At 35.6% G+C, this 26,687-nt stretch overlaps 1 protein-coding gene across 6 annotated transcripts in view; it reads right to left on the bottom strand.

Moving 5' to 3' along the window:
- LOC137643832 (pre-mRNA cleavage complex 2 protein Pcf11-like) overlaps positions 1 to 26,687 on the bottom strand; it is a 69,796-nt gene that overhangs the window by 3,186 nt on the left and 39,923 nt on the right. For 4 of the 6 annotated variants that reach the window (XM_068376546.1, XM_068376547.1, XM_068376548.1 and 1 more), the window contains 12 exons: positions 26,468 to 26,594; positions 21,345 to 21,374; positions 16,946 to 17,316; positions 15,820 to 15,948; positions 14,444 to 14,526; positions 14,083 to 14,248; positions 8,037 to 10,119; positions 7,365 to 7,591; positions 6,657 to 6,902; positions 4,847 to 5,188; positions 4,355 to 4,458; positions 3,328 to 3,450 (listed from right to left, as the gene is read on the bottom strand). In XM_068376546.1, coding sequence (XP_068232647.1) covers positions 3,328 to 3,450; positions 4,355 to 4,458; positions 4,847 to 5,188; positions 6,657 to 6,902; positions 7,365 to 7,591; positions 8,037 to 10,119; positions 14,083 to 14,248; positions 14,444 to 14,526; positions 15,820 to 15,948; positions 16,946 to 17,316; positions 21,345 to 21,374; positions 26,468 to 26,594 — 4,031 coding nt within the window. The remainder of the gene's footprint in view (positions 1 to 3,327; positions 3,451 to 4,354; positions 4,459 to 4,846; positions 5,189 to 6,656; positions 6,903 to 7,364; positions 7,592 to 8,036; positions 10,120 to 14,082; positions 14,249 to 14,443; positions 14,527 to 15,819; positions 15,949 to 16,945; positions 17,317 to 21,344; positions 21,375 to 26,467; positions 26,595 to 26,687) is intronic. The other 2 variants (XM_068376545.1, XM_068376543.1) reach the window with 1 other exon arrangement.

Here is a 26,687-nt window from a genome sequence, read left to right as displayed (position 1 = left end):
TTATAACTTTTACAGAAACTTCAAGCATTTTCCAAGAGAATGAGACCAACCTGACCTCTCTATGACGAAAATTAAGGCTGTTAGAGCAATTTAAATAAATTATACTGCAAAATGTGCATAAAAAAAAATAACCCCGGGGGGTAAAGGGTTTGAAAGTTCTAAATAGCCTGGGGGTTAAAGGGTTAATAAGGTGTTCAGATAACTGTGTTTGACAAGCTCTCTCCACAATCTTTTGACCTATACAGTTATTCCAATATTCAAACCTTCTCTCATATTCAATACTTAAACCTTCTTTATATGGTTATTTCACAATAAATATATCCCTACCAAACTCAATCTATTTTCTTGCATTTGAATACAAATCTATTTCAGTAAACCTTTAAAGGTTTAAAGGCTACTCATGAATGGTAGGGGCAAGGAACAGTGACACTGCCCTATTGAAAAGGACATTGCCCTAGACACACCAATATACAGATGATCAGCACCCAAGCCCCCTCTCCACCCAAGCTATGACCAAGGAGATAGACCTATAGGGTCCCCCAAACACCCCCTCCTTAGCTCAAAAGGATGATGAGGTTGCACCGACCAAAGGAACTAACGAGTTTGAGCGGGACTCGAACTGCCGTCTGGCGTTCACCAGTCAGAGACGTTACCAAATCGGCCACCACTTTAGTTATGTAAGTCATTTTATTGCTGTTACCACTCTGATATCTTTGTAAATACAGTACTTACATCTATCATATACAGTAGTTGCTATTAATTGATAGCAATATATACTACACTGTACTCATATACCTACAGTTTCACACACTTCTTCAACACCTTTTCTTCTCTTTCTTAGACCACTCTAAATACTGACCTCAACTCTGTATTGTTATAGTCTTCCCACCACTATAACAAAAACTTTAAGCACAGAAAATACCTTGTTACAATCAATCTTTTTAATCGAGTATCTAAAGTTACATTCGATACATGGCATTTTGTTTGCATCAATATCTACTCTGTTTTTTCCTCGCCTAACTTTCACAATTCAATTAAAAAACCTTACCTTTTGATCTACTGTTAACATCAGGCCATCTGAATATGGGATACTCGAAATCTTTGTAGCTGTTGCTAAAACTATGATTAAATTAGAAATTGCTAACCCTTGATGATAATTCAAACAAGATGGTACTGTCCGGAAGATCTAAATGTAAAGGATGGTCAGAATTATGAAAAATCTTATGCAACATGCATAATGGTCTAATTGAACGACGGTGCCAGAGATTAATATCTAGATCAGCAATGAAATATTTAAGAGACTGTAAGTTCCTGTCCAACAAATCAACATGAGAGTCAGCAGTCAGTAGCCAAAGACCAGACAGGAGAATAATACTCAAAACAAGGATAGCATGAAAGAATTAAAACACTTCTTCAGAATAGATTGATCACCAAAAATTTTACAAGACTTTCTTAAGACAATTTTTTGTGCAATTGAAGAAGAGACAGACCTAATCTATTTCTCAAAAGTAATGAGAACGGGTGTAAGAAATGAGTTAGCAGCTAGAGTGGATATGAATGTGTTGAGGTGGTTTGGCTATGTTGAGAGAATGGAAAATGGCTGTCTGCTAAAGAAGGTGATGAATGCAAGAGTTAATGGGAGAAATACAAGAGGAAGGCCAAGGTTTAGGAGGATGGATGGAGTCAAGGAAGCTCTGGGTGATAGGAGTATAGATGTGAGAGAGGCAAGAGAGCGTGCTAGAAATAGGAATGAATGGCGAGCGATTGTGACGCAGTTCTGGTGGGCCCAACTGCTTCCTTTGGTGCCTTGGATGATCACGGAGGTAGCAGCAGTAGGGGATTCAGCGTATGAAGCTTCATCTGTGGTGGATAACGGGGGAGGGTGGGCTGTGGCACCCAAGTAATACCAGCCGAACTCGGTTGAGTCCCTTGTCAGGCTGGGAGGAACGTAGAGAGGAGAGGTCCCCTTTTATGTTTCATTTGTTTGATGTCGGCTACCCCCCAAAAATGGGGGGAAGTGCCTTGGTATATGTATGTATGTAAATTTGCTGTCGAGAATCAAACCTAAAATTTCATGTCATACAGAGTTAAAGGAACATCATCAACACTAAGATTTGGATGTTGAGGAGCCACTGTCCTTGATCTACTTACCATCATACTTTTGTTAGGAATCAACTTTCTGTCCAAAAATTTGCACCATGCACTAATTTTATCTATATCTCTATTAAGGGATTCAGCAACTGCAGATCTTCATTCAAGAGATGGAATTGAAGCAAAGAGAGTAACATCATCTGCATATGCAATGAGCTTGTATTATTATTTCATGAGTCTCATACAATGGTTTTATTAAGTTCAACAGTTTATCTTGGTGCTTTCCCTAAAGCTATTCAAATATCCAAAAATGTAGGTAATTTCTTGTTTATACAGTAATATTCTAACACACACCCCATTATTTTTATGGTTACTTTTCCTAACATGAAAATAATATGCTTTAGCAATCTTATTCTCAAATACATACTTGTTACACTACTGCGTATCATCTTTTCTGAGCATAACACTGCTGTATTAGTATATTCTCAGTCTTTTTTTCCCCCTTCTCCAACTGTCTACGCTTTCCACATATTCTTGTTAGTGTTCAAATGATTTGTCCTCCAACCACTCTTAACCGATACTTTTTATGACGGTCCTAAACATAATTAGCTTTCATCCTCTTCATGGCTCTCATAACCTCCCAGCACATCATATATAAACTTTAACAACCATATATGATTTATTGATGCACTCATATATTTTTCTTTTTGTCCATATAATAAGTTAAGTCTATAATGAATAATTTTTATAGTAATTATAATACAATAATGTTCTTTCCTTACTCTTCAACATTCATAAATTCTATCTACATTTAGGTTTTTAACTTATTCTCTATAAAGTATACTGCACGTAATTATAGATAACCACACCTTATTTTCAATATAATTTCAGCTGTTATGAAAGAGTTCTTAACCCTTTTACCCACAAAGGACGAACAGGTACGTTTCACAAAACTCATCCAACCTGACCTCTCTATGACGAAAATTAAGGCTGTTAGAGCAATTTAAAAAAAATATACTGCAAAATGTGCTTGAAAAAAAAATAACCCTTGGGGGTTAAGGGTTGGAAATTTCCAAATAGCCTGGGGGTAAAAGGGTTAATAACTGTGGTAATACCTATGATTGTAAAATTATTCTGTACTACAACACTGACTGTCCTGATGGTACTCTGTAAACAAAGGGCACTATTGAATGCATAAAAAAATACCTTTACGAAAATAACTTTTATAGAACAAACCTCAGGTAATATCAGATTACTTTCATCTTCCTCTTCTGGGATGCGAACACACAACTCGTCCTCATCTTCCTCAATCGGTTCCTTTTTCACTTCCTTTTTAATGACAATATTAGGTGGCAAGATCTGCAAAAACAAATTATTGTTCCATGTTAAAATACCTAGATTTTGTTTGCAATATTATAATACCAACTCCACATGTTAAAATAGTTAGCTGCACTCTTGTAAGGAGTACCGCAGTACAGTAGCATCTGCCTGCCCTCATTTCATAAACTCATTCATTAACTCAAAAAATTTTAATTTAGATCTTATAAAACAACAGCACTGTTAATACATCTCAAATGAAATTGTCATGTTTCCTTGTACAGTAAAAAAATAAAAAAAATCATCGTTTTCATGCATAACACATTCAACGTTCTTACTTTCTGTCCCAAGTCATATAAAATACATGCATATACTTTTATTAAAATTGCATTTTGAACTCTTTAATAGACACATCAAAACCCAGTAACACTTGCAAAAATTTATATCCATCCAGCTGTAACTCTACCCAGTTAAAAAGGGAAAATTTAAAGTTTGTGAATAGATTAGTCTGATTGGTAGTTTAAGCTCTCAGTTCATACGTTGATTTTTGGTCATATTAATATAGAGTCATCCTTTCAGTAATCTGTCACCAACTGTTGGTGATTACAATACGATGTATGATCAATCTGTGTAATAAGGTAACTCAAATCTTACAAATATATTTTCATTACGAGAATATGAACATACAAGGAACGGACTAACAAATAACCTATAAGAGCCTAACTTCTTATGTAGTGGATCTCTGTTATTTGATAATGTCACTGACAAAGCAGAACTGAGAACTACTTCTGGTGGTGCTATGGATAATCATAAATGTAAATCAATGAGAAATTATAATGCTACCTATAGTTTGGATAGTGATATGACGAATAACATAAACTATATCAAGTGGCTAAGTAAAAATCATAACAGCTTAAGTCTTCTTAGTAAATAGTAATATACTTACTGGAGTACTGACAGGAACATCAGTGTCGTCAACATCCATAGGTTCCTCTTTTATACGAATTGGTAGCTGTGAGGCTAATGACATGTCATCCAATTTGGCTGTTACTATAAAGAAAAATGATTAGTAAGAAATATAGCAAAATGAACATATTTGCTGGAAAATGTTAACTTGTCACAAGACAAAGCTCTCCTATTGTTTATTCATACATTAACAATGCAAAATAGAAACCAATGAAGAAACATTTGCATATCTGGTAATAAAAGGGCTCAAAAGGGCGTTCTTAGTGTATACTGCCACACGGAAATAAATTCTAATTTGCTGGTATGAGGAAGGAAAAATGTTGTTCAAGTTCCTGCCACTGACAACAGTAAACCTTCCACCATACAGATCTGAATATGCTCATGAACAACTATGAAGACTTCAAGACAAGGTAATCATACATAAATTACTTTAATTTAAAAAAAAAATAAATATAAAACCATTCCTTCTTACCTGAATCTTGAGATTCCTTGGGAGTATCAGTTTCATCTAACTTTTGAGTGTCAGCATCCGCCTCTTTGGAATTCGGAGTTTCACTGGTTTCTTTCTCCTTCTCAGCCACAACCGGCACTCCAGCATCCTCCAATCCACTGCCTCCCTCCACTTTCTCCTCTTCAGACCCTTCTTTTTCAGCCGTCTCTTTTTCCGCTGGTTCTTTTTCATCAGATTCTTCTTCGGCTTTTTCTTTTTCGGCTTTTTCTTTTTCGGCTTTTTCTTTTTCGGCTTTTTCTTTTTCAGCTACTTCTTTTTCTGCCAATTCTTTCTCTGCTTCTAACTTTGCTGCTTCCTCAGCCTAAAGGGTATTTGATCAAATGTTAGTGACTACAAAAGTGACTTAATTTAGTTTCTAAAAGTTAGTTTTTTTTTACATATCTCATGGATTTCTTTGCAGCAAATTTAAAGATCTAAAATAAACACTTGTAACATCTGAACTTGAATTTGGGAAAAATAAATGTAAAGGAGTAAGGGTAAAAAATCTTACCTCCTATATTGTCACCAGAGAAAGCAGTGGAAGAAACCCATATATTAGTTCAAGCATCAGCAATATAGCAAAGTTAAAACTTGTTAATCATTAACATCAAATCACAACTGAAGTAAAGGAATATACAGTATAATTATACAGAGAAAAGTAAATAATGAACAAATAAAAATTACATAAACTTTTGTACTATAAAATCTAAATTTAACAATTCCTAACACAGTAAGTGATTTAAAAGTGGTAGAGCTCCATTGGAAAAGATTTATTAATTCTATCAATAACCGCTACATTTCCAAGCAAGGCTGCTCTTTTCTTTCTAACAATTAAGAACTAAGGGGAATGAATAAAACCAAATGAACAAATGTAATAAAGTAGGAGATGAAGGGATATGATAAAAACTCTAGTATGGCCTACAAACCCCACTGCAAGCAAAAAACACCAACCACACCCATTAAATAAAATGCAATAAATTACAGAGAGATGCATTCACATATACGAACAGCTATACTAATTATTAAAGAAAAAGAAAAAAAGTGCTATTATAGTACGAGATCTACCGGAATGTTTGCAACCTACCGTGTATTGCTACATGCATTAGGTAGTATTTTGGCATTATTCTAATTACTGAAATAATCACTTAGTTTAATCTGGCTTTTGCTTGGCCTTGGCTCGTCTCATTCCTGATTCAACATTATTTTTACTGCTTTTCTGTTCTGGCAGGTGGTACATGGGTGTGCTGTGCACGCCATCATGTGGGCTAGTGTTTTGGCATTATTTTAATTATCTAATTAATCACTTAGTTCAAACTTGTTTTTACTACCATCTTTTTATAATAAATGCATAATGATTTTTATCATATTTCATAATGCTAACAGTTAGTTGATAAAAATAGGATGGTAGCTATCTAACTATAGCAGAAAATAGGTGGTAGATATCATAGTATAGTAGTACCTAAAACATTAACTCCATTTATTGCAGCAAAGCTCCCAGCAACTTCCCATAAATGAGGTTGAAATGAGGGCTTAGCTGGTCTTTTAGATTTGCCAACAGATGGCTGGTCTTTTAGATTTGCCAACAGATGGCTGAACTTGGTACGAGAGGCACTTCAATCTTTAGTAACATACATAATACACAAGATAATTATCCCAGCAAGGTAGAGTAACAACAATATGTCAGCAAGTATATTTCCCAAACGCAGAGTAACAGGTTAATTTAATATAAAAAAAAAGAAAAAAAAAAAAGAAAAAGAAAAAAAAAAATGACACATACAAAAGCGTAAACTCACCCTTAGATTATCCTGGTGACAAGAAGGATGATAATTCAACCCATCAACTTGCACAGCATTTCGATATCTCCATTCTTCTGTCTCCTGGTGGAAGAAGCATGGGAATTTATCGTGACACGTTGGACACACCTCAAGGGAGTAACTGCTGCCCTCTGGAACACAGCCACTGGTTACAGGCACACTTGGCACTTCCTCCTCGCTGGCCATCATTTCCTCAGCAATTTCGTTCTCAAACATGCTCGGTACTGTAGAGAAAATAATATCACATATTGTAAACCCCTTAATATAATACAGTACGATATAATGTTAAGATTACTAGTTATCTACTAAATATGTCTAATTTCAGTTTGCTAGCTTCTTTAAAACACACTAATGGCACACATAACCCAACACCCAACATATAAGGTACCCATCTTGATAAGTGAAAGGAAAAGAAGTATGAAGCTTAACTCTGCACAGAATAACAAAAAATAAACAACAGCATAAAATCTCAGTTTTGTTAAGAAAGGACTTCAAAACAATGGCTTTGATAGCTTACTCTTTGACAGTATTTCAAGATATGTATGGTGGTTTTAGGCCCTTAAACCCACTGGATAAAATAGATTGAACCTTGTGTGTATTTTGCTTTTGAAAACTTGATAAAATTTCTTGGCAAAAATACTGAAAGCAAAAGTCACCGATAAAACTTTGAAAGGAAATTTAGGTACCTCTCTCTTCAAGATCTTCTATCTCTTCATACTGCAACCAATCATCAATAGAGAAATAGAATTTCCGTGTATTGGCCTTCTTGGTGGATTCCTGCTGTTTCTTGTTTTTCCTAAAGTGCCAATCAAGATGATGAGAGTACTGAACTGTCTGTTCTGGGGGATATCTCAGACCACAGGATGAACACTGCATGCCCCTATAAACGGATTCTATAACCCACTTCCTGCGTCTGTAAAAGATCAATTTATTATATTGAAAATCTTTAACTTACGTGCCTAACATAGCATAAATTTACCGAGTTTCACTGTATAAAAACAGGTTGGGAACTAAAAACAAATACATCATGGAAGTTTCTTAGGAAAAGCAAATCTCTTTGAATCTAAGAATGTTCACTGAATTAAAATTTATATCAAAACTATAGAATTTTGTATGGCAACTAATTACAGCAATAACATACATATATCTGAGAGAGCAAAAGCTTATAAAAAAACATTTCCCTTGTTAAAATGGCATCTTGACAGATAAAATCTCAGATGAGGTTTTTGCCTTCATTCCTCAATCACCGAACATTATGCAATGCAATAAGGTTGCTTTATAACAAATATACCTTCATAAGATACTGATTTCTGAAACCCTCCTGGCATAAAAACTTTGGGGAAATGCATAATACTTACTTTCGCAGATTTTCCAAACGAAACATCATCGAAATAGGTATATTTTCATCTGCTTCTCTTTCTTTTTCTTCCTCTTCCTCCTCTTGCTTTTTCTTTTCTTCTTTGTCCTTGTTACCTGAATCAGTACCAATCATTCCTAACCGTTTCAAATTAGCCAGAAGAGAATCTAGTGGTATAGCTGTTACAGGAGGAGGGGGAGGTTTGTTAATACTTGGAGGCAATTCAGTGGTAGTATATGAGCCATGACTAGCTTGAGGCCCCAACGACCCAGGAATGGGAGGAGGTGGTTGGTTGATAAAATGAAATAGTGGGGGCACAGGAGGTGGACCCTGAAGGGTCACTGGGGGATTTGCTTGAGGTGGAGGAGCTGACTGCTCCAAAGTGACTGGTGTATTTTGTACAAGTCCTTGTGAAGTAGGGACCTGTACATCTTGAGGTGGTGGTGGAATGGGTCCTGGGACAGGACCAGGCACTGTAGTTGGTGGAAGCAGTACTGGCAAAAATGAGCCCGGATGACTAGGAGAGCCTTTATGTGTTGGGTCTTTCAGAGTGGGTGGTTGAGGAGGACCAAGTATAACTGGTCTTTGTATAGGTGGACCACGTGGAGCTGGCCCTGGTGGCACTGGTCCCTGTGGTACTGGTCCCTGTGGAACTGGTCCCTGAGGCCGAATAATGGGTATTGACACCGGAGAACCCTGAGGAAGCCTATCAAATGGCTGTGGTATTTGCCCTGGTGGAAGCATGGGTGGTGCACTCACAGATACATCTGGAACTCTCTGTACACTTGGGGGTTCTCCTTCCATACCTCTGATGGCAACTTGACCAGGGATAATACCATGAGGTAAATGGCCAAAACTGAGAAAGCGTCTAAAGCCTCGGACACAAATACTAATGGGCAATCCTCCAAACTCAACAGGAAATTTCTGATTGTTAATTGTAACACATTTAAGGGCATCCACAAACTTAATGACAAAAGCTCTCCCATCAATACTAAATCTCTGTGGCCTTGCATCTAAAAAGAGTGACACAAACTTTGTGGCTTGAATTACTAACTGTATCATCCCTGCCACAAATTCTGTATTCCTGATTGGTCCTATATTAACATTTGGAGGTTTACCTTCCAAGGCTATGGTGTGGGGGGCACCATCAAAATGAACTGTGACTGGATCACCCCCAATAAGACAATGGTAGCCAATGTCATCTAGTAATATTTCTTGTGATGGAGGACCCAATCTTACACGATGTTTCTTTCCAACATATGTAAATTCCTTGTAGTCTTCTCCAATACGAAGATTCATTCGATACTGTCCTCCATCAAATACCACAGTAACTTGCCCATCACCAAATGTAAGAATACGAGGATCATCCCACTCCATGAATACCACAGCTGTTTGTCCATAAGTGCGCACTTCACGTTTCACTCCGTCGATCTCAATCTTCCTTGTCACATTGTCTCTGTCAACACTCTGTAAATAATCATCCGGGAGGAAAGGGAGTTCTGGCTCACCAATCCATTCATCCTCCAGCATCTCTCCTTGAGCCCAACCTCGACCACCTTTCGCATACCCCCTCCCTCTTCTACCTCTTCCTCTTCCACCTCGTCCCCAGCCTTCTTCATTGTCTGGAATTGGTCCTCCTCTGCCATTACCACCACCCCTTCCCCCCATCATTGCCCCTCTCGGGCCCATAGGCATATCATTTCTCACAAAGCCTCCACGACCACCTCGACCAACATTGTCACCTGGATGACCTCGGCCAACACCTCCAGGACCTCCTGGTCCCCCAGGACCAGGTCTAAGCCCACCCTGAGGTCCACCAGGCCTAGGGATTGGTAGTCCAGGGTGTCCAACTGGAGGTCCATTAGGATGACTACCAGGGGGAGGTCCAACTTGGAGTCCAGGGTGTGGGGGCATAACACTAGGATGTCCACCAACAGTTCCTGAAATAGGAACTGGGGGTCCACCACTAGTAACAGGAACAGGAACTGCAGAGTTACTTGGTGGTCTACCAGGTCCACTGGAAGGAATACTTGACGGGACAAATGGATCACCTGGATCATCAGCTCCTGGCTCATCTTCAGAACCTGTCAAAAGCATAACTTATTAATTATAAATTATGTTGCTACATTTACATAGCTATTAAAAGCAAATGTTAGTAACAGTAAGGATAAAATAATCATAAATCAGAACATACCTAAAATACCGAATATTCTAAATACTGTATTTAGGACAAATTTGTATAAATTAGAGGCCCATGTTGGACACAATAATTCCTGGCAGACCTCGCTCTGAGGAAGTCTACCCTGCCACACCTTTACTGCGGGCGAGTTCCTGTGTGTTGAACCGCCAACCACTTTGCCATCTCTCCCTACACTATCTATTATGTTACTTCCCACCCCCCTAAAGAGTATGACCGATTACCCTTCCTCAAAGCGAGGTGTAATAGGAATTCCTGTGTTCAACTGCACATGGCCAAAGCACTAAGGCACAAATATATTTCAACTGATTGTTGCAGATTAAACGAAAAGCAGTAACATCATGCAAATTATAGCAAAACCAGAGTTGATTACTTTACAATCACTCCTTAACAAATAAATAGAGTAGGGTCCCGAATTATACATGTTCGAATTATACGATTCACCTTTTATGCGATCGCTATTTTCCAAAAATATATTTTCTGTATCTGCGAAGCTGTTCAAAGTCTGCTAGTCAAGGACTACAAAACGTATCAAATATATTGTCTTTTTAAGTCTATTGGTAACCCTAAATACGGTGATTAAAAATAAATGTTACAAAACAATATTAACATTACATCTGATTAACATAATTTCATAATAAAATGCCTATTTAAGGATAAAATTCCACATCAACAATGAAATCAACTGTTAACTGTGCGAGTCCAGCTGACAAAATGTAAACAGAATTGTGGTTATGTTCTCGGCAATCTTTATCTTTCTCCAACCTTTCGATAATTTTAATGGTAGTGTTAATGATGGTATATTAAAGCATTATTTTTGTTTAGTACAGTATATATTAAAGCTTTATTTTTCCCTTCGGGCGTTCAAGGTTTTCACGAGTAGACTGGGTTCGTTTATCAGCAGTGAATAGCCTAAACTTCGTTAACAAGTCGGCAATATTTTGTCATATTTTAAACAGTATACATTTGACTTGCAAAGATTGGTTTTGTAGAATACACGGTATAATTATTAAAAAAAATCTCTCTCTCTCTCTCTCTCTCTCTCTCTCTCTCTCTCTCTCTCTCTCTCTCTCTCTCTCTCTAAGAAATAAAACCTTAGTTCACATATGGCAACCTGATTTTAAGAATGAAATTAACATGACTAGTGTTAGTTCTGGCGATCAATTCCTCACGAAACAAAAACACGGCATTCGATTACAACAGCTGATTCTCTCTCTCTCGTGTTATACAATACTTACAATTAGATGAAGAAACCAAAATCAGTTTTCTTAAAGTGTCAATCAAATACAAAACGAAAGAGTTATACCGTGTATACATCCATTTCAGTCGTAGCTTAAAATACGGCATCCGATTTCTTCAGCAAACCACTATTTTTTGGGAAACATCATTTTATTCTAGAAAATTGCTACTCGTTAAATAGTTAATTGCACATTAAGAAAGCGTTTACTTTTGATTTTAAATTTCGGATGTGTTTTAAAAATCGAGTATTGTTGACTTCTTTTTGTTTTACTTTTGGCTGTGATCAGATCAGCTGACGTCTAGCTGCCGGTCTCAAGAATAGGCGCATACGAATACAATAACAAAGTATTGTTTATACCATTTCTTAACTTATTCAAAACATCTATACAGTTGATATTACATAAGCACCAATGTGTTATAACCTATCATATTTTTTGTTTAGTACATTTAAAACACACACACTCTCTCTCTCTCTCTCTCTCTCTCTCTCTCTCTCTCTCTCTCTCTCTAACAAATGAAATCTTTGTTGCTTCACAAAGTTTGTTATATTGAAAATCTATCATAATTCAATTTTCCTTACTTTCTCTAATCTCGCACCATCTCTGTCACATCGAACGTTATAGCGGCAACTTAATTGTTCGATAACTTTAAAAATCGGCCTAGTACTTGCTTCTTCTCTTACTTTTCTATAGATGGTTTCATAATTTAAGTGGGTACAAGTTGACTTATAACTAAAGTTAGGAAAAGTATTTTGGATATGGAATGGACAATCATCTTTAGTACCAGTTTAGAATTATCGTAAATTATCATTCTGTCATTAGTGGAAGTTTGTTATTGTTGATTAAACGCAAAAAGAAAAAAATAGTTTTCCTGCTTTGCTACGTATGTAGGAATTTATATAAATATGGTAAATAATAATTGTAATAACATATTTACTAAAAGCTTTTAATATCATTATTTATCACTTTGATCATGCGTGTTTAATGCCTACGTTTGTTTATTATGATAGAAGATGGAGCGTTCAGTAAACGAATGGAAGGTTTCCGTTTCAGGCGGCATCATAAAGAAAAACATAATATTATATGAATGGCATTCATTTCATTTATTTGGAAGTTCTAAGAAAAATTAAGTAGAACATTGGTAATAGCAAAATCAACATATGATCAATACTTGGTAAGATTGCTGTCGATGCAAATACTAACCTATACACAGATGTGTAAATGTGTCTGTTTCTTCGTTATGATCAGAGATAAACGTAAACAAAACATTGGTTGTCGTTTTTTATTGTGCTTTTTGGCGTGTTTAGGAAATGCATGATATAAAATCGCCTTTATTTTGATAATTCTGGATTTTCAATGATACAACAAAAGATAGTCTACAGAGTGATGGTTTTGCTATTCACCAGTTATCTTATACAATAGACATGACAAACATTAAAATTTGTCTGTATTTTGGGTCGTGTTATAACGGGAAATGTATGGTGTTTACACCCATCCTGGTTTTGATTTTAACCTTTTTTCAAGTTATTAGAACTTTAAAGCATATTAAATGTTTGATTTATTTACAAGAACAATTTCATATTATAAAAAAGATGCAGTATAGTACATAGAAAGTATTGGAAATGGGTAATAAACACGTTTGAATAGGCAAGTTGCTGGTTGCCATGGCCCCAATGGAATTATTTCTGTTAGGTGTGTTTCGAAATATGCGATTTTCCATTAATACGAGGTCATTGATCGACCAAATTCTCGCATAATTCGGGACCCTACTGTAGAATATTCAAAGAAACAATATAAGCCAAAATATAATCCTAAATTTCTATGCGACTCCTCAAATATCACTTATCTAATTAAAAGTTATATGCCTGTAACATAAATAATTTACGGATACATTTTAATCACATTACATTCGAGATATTTACTTCAGGATAATTTCAATAATATACTATCTAAGCATATTTTAACTGTAGAATTTTTTCATTACTTTTATGCATTGGTTTCTCAGATGGGGAATTATAAAGCCTCTTAACTATTTCTGAAATACTGATCACTCTACATTCAATGACAAACTTTTAAAAGTTTACCATTCTTTAAGTTTGGTATTCATGCCTCCTAACATGCACATATTTAAAGCTTTTTTGCTTAGCCTCATTTAAAAAGAAAAACTGAATGCAGTACAGTATCACTATTATTTCTAGCTAAGCTACAATCCTAGTTGGAGAAGCACGATGCTATAAAGCCAAAGGCTTCAACGGGGAAAAATAGCCCAGAGAGGAAAGGAAATGTAACCTTAAGCAAGAGAACTCTAACCCAAGACATGCCAAGATCATGGTACAGAGGCTATGGTACTATCCAAGACTAGTGAACTATAGTTTAAATTTGGAGTGTCCTCCTAGAAGAGGAGCTTATCATAGCTAAAGAGTTTCTTCTACCCTTACCAAGAGGAAAATAACCCCATAAACAAGTACAGTGCAGCAGTTAACCCCTTGCATGAAGAGTTTTTGGCTATCTTAGGGTTGTCAGGTATACGAGGAAAGAATTTGTAAAGCATAGGCCACACTATTCGGTGTATGGGTAGGCAAAGGAAAAATGAGCCATAATTTTGCACTTACCAGGCATTTGAGGTTGTGGTGTTCTCATAAGATGTCTGTCGCGATCACGTGCTTGTTGGATTTTATCTTGTTCCATCAATGTAACAACTGTGGTAAGCATTTGGTTATACTGAGCCATGTTAATCTCTCCTCGCTTTCTCTGATCTTCTGCTTGATTCAATATTACCTGGATTATTACAAAAATTATTACTCAATATTATTCAATAATAGAACACTTCATAAAAGGTCACAACAATAGATTAATGATAAATGGAGAACAAGGTTACCTAGCAAAATACTTTTACATTATAGCTAATTAACTACAATTCATAATACCCAATTAGAAAATTTGCAATTGAAAAATAAAATTATTCTAGCTAACCTGGTAATTCTCCCTTGCAGTTTCCACTCTCGTTGGGTACTCCATATCTTCTGTTTCATCATCGTAGATTTGACGTCTCCCTTCTGAAAGCAAAAATGGACTGTATCACTATCATGCCTCTATCTAAGATGAGACTTATCATCTAAAACAATCACTAACAAACACAAACAGTCATGCTTTCACCATTAAATGCACCATCATCAACAACAAAAACACTTTACGTTAGTGTTCCCACTTACAGAGTTAGAAGTTACAGTTAGAAGTCCTTAACAAATATAAAAAGTCATGTTTCTAAAATACTGTCAGTCCTTATCATTAGCAAAAATTGATTTTTATTTGCAGGAAGACCGACATATACAATACTGTACTGTACTATACAGAAGTTATATTTTTGGGTATTTATTCAATCACATCAAAAAGTCATTGTAGTATGAAATCAAGACTGTACTGTACTTTAATGTACTTTGAGTTACGCTGCATTCATTCTAATATAAGTGTCACTGCACCTTACTCAAAAAGACATTGAAAGCATTTAGACCAAATACAGCAAAGAATACTCGGTTACATAACAGGGGAGCATAAGCCGAGACTGAACTGAGAACTATGCTCGAGCCCTTGTGTAATATTGGCTAGTCTGTATTTGGTGCTATATAACTTAATGCTCTCCAGTAGTTGGTGTTAAAGAACTGATTTCTTTACTATGCTGAGGTATCTCCTCTCTCGAAAGTACTAAAGTACCCCATGAAAGATGACAAAAAGTATGATGTAATCTTATATTTGTGATGCAGTCTTACATGTTATTTACTAAGATGGTGGTGCATAAAAACTAGTTAATAAATATTCCCATACCTTTCATTTTTCTGTTGATAGACGAAGTTAAGTGTTTGATTAAAAAAAACTGACTCTTTCTTAGATATATAATTAAAAATCATGGATATAGTCATCTGTCAAGTGGAAGAATAAAATAAGAAAGAACAATTGAATCACTGAAAAGAATTACTGTACCTAGACTTTAAAGGTGTGAATTTCAAGAATTGTAGACCAATTAAAAATACTGTTCACAAAAGCAAAGTAAAATTAATAAAGAACAAGGAAAAACTAGATAAGGAAAATAGTGCTACATGATACAATTATTAATTATTACAATTAATAAATCAATCAAACAGATAGAAATATTGTAATGAAGATCATGACTTGGGCCTGGTAGAGGTGTAAGGACTTTAATAAGCTCATCCTTTGCAACCTGAGCTGTGCAACTTGTCCTCTTTTACTAAAGTAGGTTCTGGCCTTTTAATCTTCTCTAATTATATCCACCTACTACATAAAAAAACTGAATATTCACAGGCAACTGTAATATATTCAAGTACAGCACTAACCAGCAGAGGGTCGCTTCTTTTCTGGCTTGAAAGGAAAATTTATATCTCTAATTCCTAAAGGAAAACCATGCTCCTCGGCTTCACTCATTTCCAGTTCCTCAGCTTCCTGGGATATACTTTTTTCAGACTCTGGAAAAAATTAATAATTATGATTAGAATCAACAATGAAATCACAAATTACAGTAATCCCTACCTTCTCTGCGGAAACTTGAAGCAAACAAAATGAACTATATATTTACAGAAACCTAAAAATATGCCAGCAAAACTCAAATCTGACCATATGTTTAAATAAGATTATAATGCATTTGTGACATACAAGTGTAAGGCCATTTTTATACAGATTAAGGAAAATGATGTGGTCCCTTTTATGGCAATAATCATATTACAAGTCTACGGACTACAAAAATCTTGCTTTCGTAAAGGTTTACAAATTCCAACTTAAAATATAATCACAAACTACTTTGGCTGCTTTTACAATATTTGTCCCCACAGATATAATATCAATGAAACAAAATGCCTTACCTAATAAAATGGAATGTTCTACAGTACTTCCCACCACAAAACTATATAAAATAAAATACAATCAAATATGATATGAATTGTCCATTGTGTTGATCTCAAAGATTGAGATGGTCTAGACATGCGATAGATAGTAAAGATTGGAAAGCAATGGAACTTTGACATGTGGAATACTGAAAAAAATTTCAAGTAGCATCAAAACTGAGTCACGCAAGACTCATTGTAAAGGGTGCCGTGGCATACAATATTAGATACGCAATAGCAAGATATATCTACAGACTCCAATTTCATTCACCAGTCTGTATTATCTTTTAATGAAATGTTAAAGCTTGCTTAAAATAAATAGATCACACAAAAACAAATGGTACACAAACATTTCTTCCCACATGAAATCCATTTGAAAATATATCATAAAGATTCAATTATGAATCTTTAAACACAACCCTGCAAACATCTTCAAAACTTCCAACAAAATTTATCCCTATCCCAAAGAGGGTTAGTAATCAAATATAATTGGAAAAAATCTTTATCTCAAAATGTTAAATGCTTTAATAGAAGAAAGACCAAACTAATTAAAATTAAACATGAAACCTCCATAAATACCCACCAGCTATGCTAGCTTGACGCATGTACTCCTTAAACTCGGGGTTCTTTTCTCTGAATTTTTCCCAGGAGGCTGCATGTGGGCTGTTGAAACTTGGTTTCCTCATACGACCTTCTGCATTTCGTGAAGGGGTATTCATTGAATCTGGAGGACCCATGTCTCCTTTAATACAAGCTATATTGAGGTCGTGATTATCAGGAGAGCTTATACAAGCCAATGGATCTCTATTGACAACATCCCTGCTACCAGAAGTTCGTTCATCTTGGTCTTTTCCACCAAAAGTTGGGGGAACAGTAGGGGGAAGGATGGGAGGTGGAATCGGCATAGGCCGTGGAAGTATCTGACGATAGTCGACATCTTGGTTGCTGAATAGCCTGAAAAGCATAAGAAAATATAAAGGTCTGAAATATAATAACTTATAATGTAAACTATATCTCTATAATATTCTCATTGACATTCTTTATTGCCCATATTCATAGGATCAACATTTGTTAATACCTAATGTTGAGAGAGATTGTAAAGATTGTGAAACCGCAGTATGGGTTCATTAGGAGAGGGACAGTGGACTAGAGGCTTAAGATAGAATACCAAGAGGAATGATGTTTTGGTGCAAGAGGAATATGAAAGTCCCAGGGAAAAGACAAAAGTAATAACAGCAGTTGGGGAGACAGAAACCTTTGAAATTATAGTTGGATTACACGAGGGGTCAGCATTAAGTTCGTTTTTATTTGTGCTGGTCATGGACGTGGTTAGTGAAGAGATCAGAAATGAAGAGTTGTTGGAGTTGCTATATGCAAATGATTTGGTGATATTGCTGAAAATGAGGAAGACTTACAGAGAAGGGTTGTAGAGTAGCAAGAGACTTTAGTGAAGGATGGGTTGATGGTAAACGTGTATAGAATGGAGGTTATGGTGAGCAGTACGGAGGAAGATAAGGACAAGATAGCCATACTTGAAAGTAGAGGCTCTGTCATAAAACAGGATCATTTTAGATATTTGGGATTTACTACTGTGTAAATCAGGAGTGATGATGTGAGGCGGAAGTTGAAAATAGGATAAACGCAACCTGGGAGAAGTGGAGGGAGGTAGCAGGAGTAGTATGCGATAAGAAAATGGCAATCAAGCTAAAGATCTATAACAGTAATATGACCAATGTTAATATATGGATGGGAAACGTGGATTCTAAGACAAAAAGAGGAAGCAAAGCTTAAGAGAACAAAGATGAGAATGCTGAAGTGGATTATGAGAATATCACTGCTTGAAAGATTGGAAAATTTTAAATAAGGAGAATGGCAGGTGTTGTAAAGATTACAGAGGTCACATGAGTGTTATGACTGATATGGCGTGTGCTCGTGTTGAGGATGGAGGGTGGGGAGGGAGTGAGGAAGGCTTGGGAGGAACCTGCTGAGGGGGCAAGATCAAGAGGGAGGTAGAAAATTAATTGGTGAAATAAGGTAAAGGATGATATGGAAACAAAAGATTTGGTGGAAGAGGATGCTGTTCATAGAAGGCACTAGAGAAGGTACATCTCAGACAACCAACCCCTAAATGTCTGGATAACGGTGGGAAGAAGAAAAGAAGAATATACATTGCACTTCCAACATTGCCTTCTTAATAAAGAGAATGTCATACCTAACTAATTAGTTTATATACAACACTTAAAATATATTTCAAATGCATATCATATAATTACAAATCCTATTTTATAATAAACGAGTTTTGTAGTTACAAAATCCTTATAGATTCTAAATATGTAGCAAATTACTGGTCCCTATCATAAATTATAAGCCCGTAATCATGCGTACAAAGAAGTGTGCGATATTGTTATGTCAGCCACCATTACATTAGGGAAATTTTCTTTATTTTCTCATTCCATTTCTTTTTTTACTTTACATCTATCAAAATATACGTGCTTTACTTTTGTGATAAGGAGATTAAGAAATTTACGTCAGATTTAGAAAAATTGGATTAATGCCGAGCAACAATTGTATAATTACAAATTAATTACTGTTCCGAGATCCTTTCTCTGGCCTGATGTATATTAATTCGTATGCCCTTTCCAAAGTTCAGTATGCCTTTCCTTCTTATTCAAAGGAGCTACACTGCTATGTTCCAAATCAAGTGCTAAGTATGCAACGGCAGTATTCCATATACTTTTGTCAAGTTGCACAATCAGCAAATGATAGTAAACCTCATATGCCTTTAAGGGGCACGACTCATTGCCTCTGTTTGGAATTTTGGAAATTTAAAACATTGCATTTTGGCTGGGAAAATGTCTATATTTCATGTTTCAAATTTCCTAGTAAAATCAAAAGTATTTTACTAGTAAATTTTTTTTTTTTTACATATATTGAAGCAAGCACATCCGGTCCTTTACCCAACACTTTTTGACTGGAGTACATATTTACTGTATTTACTTTTCTTAAAGAATTCAAAGAAAAGATATTCGTATTCTATATCGTCACCCTCATAAACTTACTGCCTAAGTCATTTTCTCCACTTGTTGGGAAATAAAAAAGAAAACCTCATTTCCTAATTCTTTATATCATTGTGGTGAGATTCAATTAACAAATTCTTATTCACAAATTCTTCTATTAAGAATTTGTGAATTGAAACTCAAGACAATGATATAAAGAATTAGGAAATGAGAAGGTTTATTTTTGATTTCCCAACAAGTGGAGAAAATGACTTAGGCAGTAAGTTTATGAGGGTGACGATATACAGTAACACCACCATTTGCATGATTTCCAGAAAAAGACTCCGTTTTCTTATTTTTTCTATAGCACATGTATTGTAAATAAACGTTTGCTGCATGGGTTTCCAAGAGATTTTCTTAATATTTTTTTACTCTGCTCATTTGTAAATTTACAATTGTAATCCTATGGTTACGCTGAAAGATGCAGACGAGAGTATATTATGTTAGCCATGTCTTGGTATAATTTAAGCATTTGGTTTATTTCTAGATTTCAGTGAAGGGGCTCCCCACTGACCAGTAAATAACCCTAAAATATGATGATTATGTCTTTACGATCCACAATGATGGGGAAAATAGTTATACATACTAAAGGCTTTTCTACAAAAAATAATTGAAACCCAATTTCTCAAAACATGAAATTTTCTAAGAAAAATTTCTACTACGCTTTTAATATAAACCAATATTTATCATTCATGAAAAGATTCGTAATCATATTGCCTACAATCTGCACATTTACTTTTATAATAAACCAAAATAACTTTTATATGAAATAGTCACCTTTGAAAGTGACTTCTATGCACTGATAAAATACATACAATAAAAAATAGCTAGGAATATTTTCAAGTCTCAATTTCTGATCCTCATATGTTAACAGAAGCAAGTCATAAAGAATCTTATAACTAATGGGTTTGTCGAAAAATTTTTAAAAGACATTTAACAAAATAATTTACACTAACAGTTTTTTTTTTTCTACTTTGATTTGTGGTATCTTTTGTCTTGTACTTAATCTGTGGTGGATAATGGGTGGGCTGTGGCACCCTAGCAGTACCAGCCGAACTCGGTTGAGTCCCTTGTCAGGCTGGGAGGAACATAGAGAGGAGACATCCCCTTTTCGTTTCATTTGTTTGATGTCGGCTACCCCCCAAATTGGGGGAAGTGCCTTGGTATATGTATGTATGTACGTATTAAATCAATCCATAGAGGGTTCATTTGCTAAATTCATCAAAGGATAGCCAGTTCCTTGTGATGACAGTGCTTATCTCAATGCGTCAAAAGGCGTGGGAGGAGATGGTGATGATGACGATCAACTCAATAATCAGATCATTTATATATTAATAGGAAGCTTCACCTGTGGTGGATACTGGGGGAGGGGGAGCAGTGCCACCCTAGCAGTACCAGCCAAACTTGGTTGAGTCCCTTGTCAGGCTGGGAGGAATGTAGAGAGGAAAGGTCCCCATTTTTTTTTCATTTGTTTGATGTCAGCTACCCCCCAAAATTGGGGAAGTGCCTTGGTATATGTATGTGATCTATTCATAAAATATATGATTCATGATTGAGGATGCTATAGGTTATCAATAAAGCCAAAAGTGTGTCATTAAATCCCAACCTCTCCCCATGAACTTGATGTTAGCTGGGACGAGCATGAGGCACTTGCTTATATCTACATGTACATATACAGAGGTTGGGCTGTGGCACCCTAGCAGTACCAGCTGAACTCGGCTGAGTTCCTGGTTAGGCTGGAGGAACGTAGAGAGTAGAGGTCCCCTTTTTTGTTTTGTTTCTTGTTGTTGTCGGCTACCCCCCAAAATTGGGGGAAGTGCCTTTGGTATATGTATGTGTGATGTATGAACATATACAGAAGTTTAAGCAACAAAACATAACCTGATCTAATCTAAAGGTATAAAGAAATCTAAAAAGGAAACTTACCCAAGTCCCTGCGGTGGTTCAACTGGTTCTCTGGAAAGAAATGTGCAAACACTAGTGTTGGTGATGAAAAAAACAGGTGCAAACACAACAAGGTACTAGTATATGTTAAAAAAAAAGTGTCAAATGATACATAACTGGGGCATTACCTAATTCAGGTTATATACTTCAGCAAATAATGTTTTAATTTAAAAAAGGAGTCAATACTTTCCATACCAGTTCATCCACTTTATGTACTAAAACACTTTTTAAAATACACTGTGACTTACAATTTCAGATTTAACAACAGCAACATTAAATAATAATTGTGGATTTATGTCAAGCTAAAAAACTATCATATAATGTACAGCAAAAGTACCTGGTTGCTCGGTTGCTATCCAGTAAGTTATTACATGTATTTTACTAAAATGTTAATCTGAAAGGGCTGGGAAACCTCAAAAATAAAAATGGAAAAACAAATTATATTCCTGTACTCACTACATCAAGTCAGAGAAAATAAAATGGGGAAAAACCTAACCCTTGAAGATAGAAAATAATGATAATATTAATAATGACTACATCAAATTCTAAAAGCAATACTTATTTTCCTAGCTATACAACCTGATTCTTTTAAAATATGGAAAGTATTCAGCAGAGCTGGAACGGCTACTGAAATCGTTAATGAGGTAGTTAACGAAAGGTGGGGACTGTGAACGACCAGCCCCGTCCAGTCGCCTGTCAAAGGCTCTTCACAGTTGGCCTTCGGCTCAGAAATTAGAGGGACGTTTGACTTTAAAGGACTTAGGTTTGAATGGCTAAGAAAAACCTTCAATAGGAGTCTAAGTTTTCTTTTTTTTTTACAACAGCGTTTGGTATTTGTTGAAAACTAACTCATGCCTTGGCCTACTGGCATTTTCATCTTGTAATTAGGCAACACAGCATTGCATTCGCTACTAGACATTATATAAGCATAAACGCTCTTTGAGCACAGTTGTGAAGGAACTCAAAAGAAGTTTGTGTACTGTATTACAGTATGAATTTAGTATTTATTTGCAATTCATGAGGGACATTGAATGTTAAGGGAGATTTGGTTGTTTTTTAATGGTTCATTTAAGGGGACCGTCCGCCATGTCCGCCATTTTTTTTCTAATGATCCAAATTACACAATTTCTATATATGTTTTAGACATATATAATACCTTCATCATATAAAAATTTCAAGTAATTTGATCAAAAACTTTTGGATTTATGAGCAAAAATCATGATTTAATAAAAAATATTTAGGTAAATTTTTCCCCACTAGTATAATACCAATTGTATTGAAACTTATACCACAAAAACTACTCTAACAACCAAACAATTCTGTCAGACAGAATTTTGATTTTCCTTTCTGTTTTTTTTAATGAATTTTTATTTTTTTTTCCTCGTCTAGACGGAAAATAATCGTGAAAAAAAATGTAAAACGAAAATCAAAATTTTGTCTGACAGAATTGTGGGATTTTTATTCTTCTTTTCAACGATATATTTTTCTCTAATATCGAACAACAAATAAGTGAGAAAAATGTACCTAAGTGGGAATAAGTATGTTTTTGAGTTATGAGCTCCCAAAGATTTGCAGCAAGCTTTCGCTTCTTTTCTAAAAGAAATCAAGATAATATTATTATGATAACTTTTATTGTTCATTCCTACATAAATGCACCCTAAAGGAGGTATTTGAACCCTCAGTTTACTATTCCTATGTTATGAGTTGCCTGCGATCTCTAATTGTTGCCAGTGTTTTAGTTAGCAGGTTTCAGCTTTGTACTCTTATCCAGGTTTCCCTCTTTCTTGGTTCTTTTTTCTTGTTCTCCACTTACTTTTTGTTCTTTCTATCACCTTATGTAACATTGGCATTGCTATAAAATTCCAGAGGGACATTGTGAAAGCACAATCAACATACGAACTTCAAGTAAATAAACACATGCATTATAATTTCTATATGTCTTTGGAAACTTTGTGATTTTTTCATAGCTGGTAGTTTTCATTCACCTACCCTCTACCAATGCCTTTCATTTCTGCCAGAGGTACGAGATTTCGAAACATATGAGAGAGAGAGAGAGAGAGAGAGAGAGAGAGAGAGAGAGAGAGAGAGAGAGAGAGAGAGAGAGAGAGAGAGAAAGAGAGAGCGCCTTTGGCTGATATAGATGACAGTTCAAATTGAGAGAGAGAGAGAGAGAGAGAGAGAGAGAGAGAGAGAGAGAGAGAGAGAGAGAGAGAGAGAGAGAGAGAGAGAGAGAGAGAGAGTTGAACATTGTTATTATAGTATTTGTATAAATGGGAGTTTTTAATAATTGGAGAGAGAGAGAGAGAGAGAGAGAGAGAGAGAGAGAGAGAGAGAGAGAGAGAGAGAGAGAGAGAGAGAGAGAGAATATAAAAGTATTTGTATAAATGGCAGTGGTATATAATTCGAGAGAGAGAGAGAGAGAGAGAGAGAGAGAGAGAGAGAGAGAGAACTACGCATCTGTCAAACTCAGTCATACAGACGACGCCATAAGGATGACGTCATTATTTAAAGACCACTATTTTCATTGTTTGGAAAAATGATTGACTATTTGTTCTTTCTACAACCTTAGGTAACATTGGCCTTGCTATAATGTTCCCGAGGGCGTTGTGGAAACACAATGTACATACGAACTTCAAGTAAACAAACGCATACATTATAACTTCTATACATCTTTGGCTTCTGTTTTCTTGTTCTCCACTTACTTTTAGTTCTTTCTATCACCTTATGTAACATTGGCCTTGCTATAAAATTCCAGAGGACGTTGTGAAATCACAATCAACATACAAACTTCAAGTAAATAAACACATGCATTATAATTTCTATGTTTTTGGAAACTGTGATTTTTTCGTAGCTGGTAGTTTTCATTCACCTACCCTCTACCAATGCCTTTCATTTCTGCCAGAGGTACGAGATTTCGAAACATGAGAGAGAGAGAGAGAGAGAGAGAGAGAGAGAGAGAGAGAGAGAGAGGAGAGAGGAGAGAGAGAGAGAGAGTTGAACATTGTTATTATAGTATTTGTATAAATGGGAGTTTTAAATAATTCGAGAGAGAGAGAGAGAGAGAGAGAGAGAGAGAGAGAGAGAGAGAGAGAGAGAGAGAGAGAGAGAGAGAGAGAGAGAGAGAGAGAATAAAAGTATTTGTATAGATGGCAGTGGTAAATAATTCGAGAGAGAGAGAGAGAGAGAGAGAGAGAGAGAGAGAGAGAGAGAGAGAGAGAGAGAGAGAGAGAGAGAGAGAGAGAGAGAGAGAGAGAGAGAACTGCGCACCTGTCAAACTCAGTCATACAGACGACGCCATAAGGATGACGTCATCATTTAAAGACTCCTATATTTTCATTGTTTGGAAAAATGATTGACTATTTGTTCTTTCTACAACCTTAGGTAACATTGGCCTTGCTATAATGTTCCCGAAGGCGTTGTGGAAACACAATGTACATACGAACTTCAAGTAAACAAACGCATACATTATAACTTCTATACATCTTTGGCAACTTTGGCTTCTGTTATTGTAAGAGTAGATTTCGTTCATCTACACTCTACCAATGCCTTCTATTTCTGCCAGACGTACGATAGCTCGAAATATAAATGAAAAATCGCTATAGATATGCAAAATTAACACACAGACGATTTTGTCAAACTCAGTCATGCAGACGACACAGTAAGGGTGACGTCATCATTTAAAAACCTCTATATCTTCGTTATTTGTAAAAATAATTGGCTGAAACTTCTAGGGAGTATGTACGACATGTTTACGCATACATAGAAGCAATAAAACGATTTTCGATTTCTGAAAGTTGTTATGTCAATACCCCATGGGGGACGGTCCCCTTAAAGGAAGTAAAGCAAAACCTAACTACATGATTAATATTAAGTCAATCAATCTTTACACCTCAAAGATGCAGCATGTCAAAAACTTTATCAAAATTGCCTCATTTTGATTGGGTCCCACAATTATTCCTGGGGTATCCATTACCAAATTGTCGAACCTTCATATTCTTGTGCTAATCCCCCGTTTTATAAAAATAAATGATGCCATTTGAGACAGTTGTACTTGGCAAAACCTTGACAAATTAAAACAAGATAAATACAGCAGAAAACACAAAAAAAATATTACATCTTACAAAAATATTTGATCTATACATAAATTTTTATAATTTCATTAACCTTACATCATTTCTTCGAGCATAGAAAAACCAACAGCTGGTCTTTTAAAGTCATAAATAGTTGTTCCAACACTAAACTCTTCAGTCAGAGGCCTCAAGCTTACATTACTTTCAAGTTTTTTTTCAATAATTTAAATTTTCTGTTAATAGATAAAACATGAATGCTTTTTCTTTACACAGCTAGTTATAATATCTACAAGCTTTTCGATATTTTGAAAAGATTTCAAGCCACGAAGCAATAAAAGGTCATGCTCACAATAAGCAAGGAGAAATGGCAACTGCTTACAGCAAAGTGATACTATGCAGTTAAACGGTAGGAGATGGACACAGTAACTGTATTTAGTAGAACTTACTGGCACTATGAAATTTTCTGTTTGTCTTCATTTCAAACTTTCAGATAGCTGAGGCTTTTGGTTTTTGGAATCCATGATAAAGGATTCTTTGGTAACGCGCTAGACTTGCATTTGCAAGGATGGCAGAGTCCTGCTCAGATGATGAGGCAAGTTTATTCTGTTTACTGGGGAGGCTATGGCTGTGGTTGAGTACCACAGTATAAAGTTGGATTTACCTGGCTGACATTCCTATACGCAATTCTTCAGATGAAATTGGAACTGAAACCCGACACTTTTTAACCTTTAACCTTTCAATACTGTACACTACTGCATCCGAGATTACAATCTAAATGTGAACATGCTATACAATCTTGTGAGCAATCATATACAACAGTAAATACAAACAAAATTAAGAAATATCAGTAAAAATGAATTGACATTCAAATACATAACCTAAGACATTTCCTTTATCAGACAAAATAAACGTAAAACGTCAACATTGAAAGAAGGATATCAAACTGATAACCAAAACTTCACAAATAAAAGTGACTAAAACTCATATAAGGCATTCATAAACTAAAGGAAAAACAAACTCAAAGCATGTACTCACTCTTCCATAATTTTGTCTTTTTTAGGAGGCGACACATTTTCATTTGCCTGCTGCCGCTTTGGTGGAGTAAACTGGCGATAGTCTGTGTCACTTATGACAGGTGGGCTACACACGTCACCCTTTTTAGCTGAAAATATTAAGAAATGTGATCTAAAGTTAGATATGACGCCTCTTTTAACTGTATAAAAATAAAAAATAAAATGTATACAAAATTATATCT

Source organism: Palaemon carinicauda, chromosome 7, assembly GCF_036898095.1.
Source record: "Palaemon carinicauda isolate YSFRI2023 chromosome 7, ASM3689809v2, whole genome shotgun sequence".
Lineage (NCBI taxonomy): Eukaryota > Metazoa > Arthropoda > Malacostraca > Decapoda > Palaemonidae > Palaemon > Palaemon carinicauda.
Note: the sequence above shows the minus strand (reverse complement) of the source record. Positions and strands in the feature narration are given on the sequence as shown.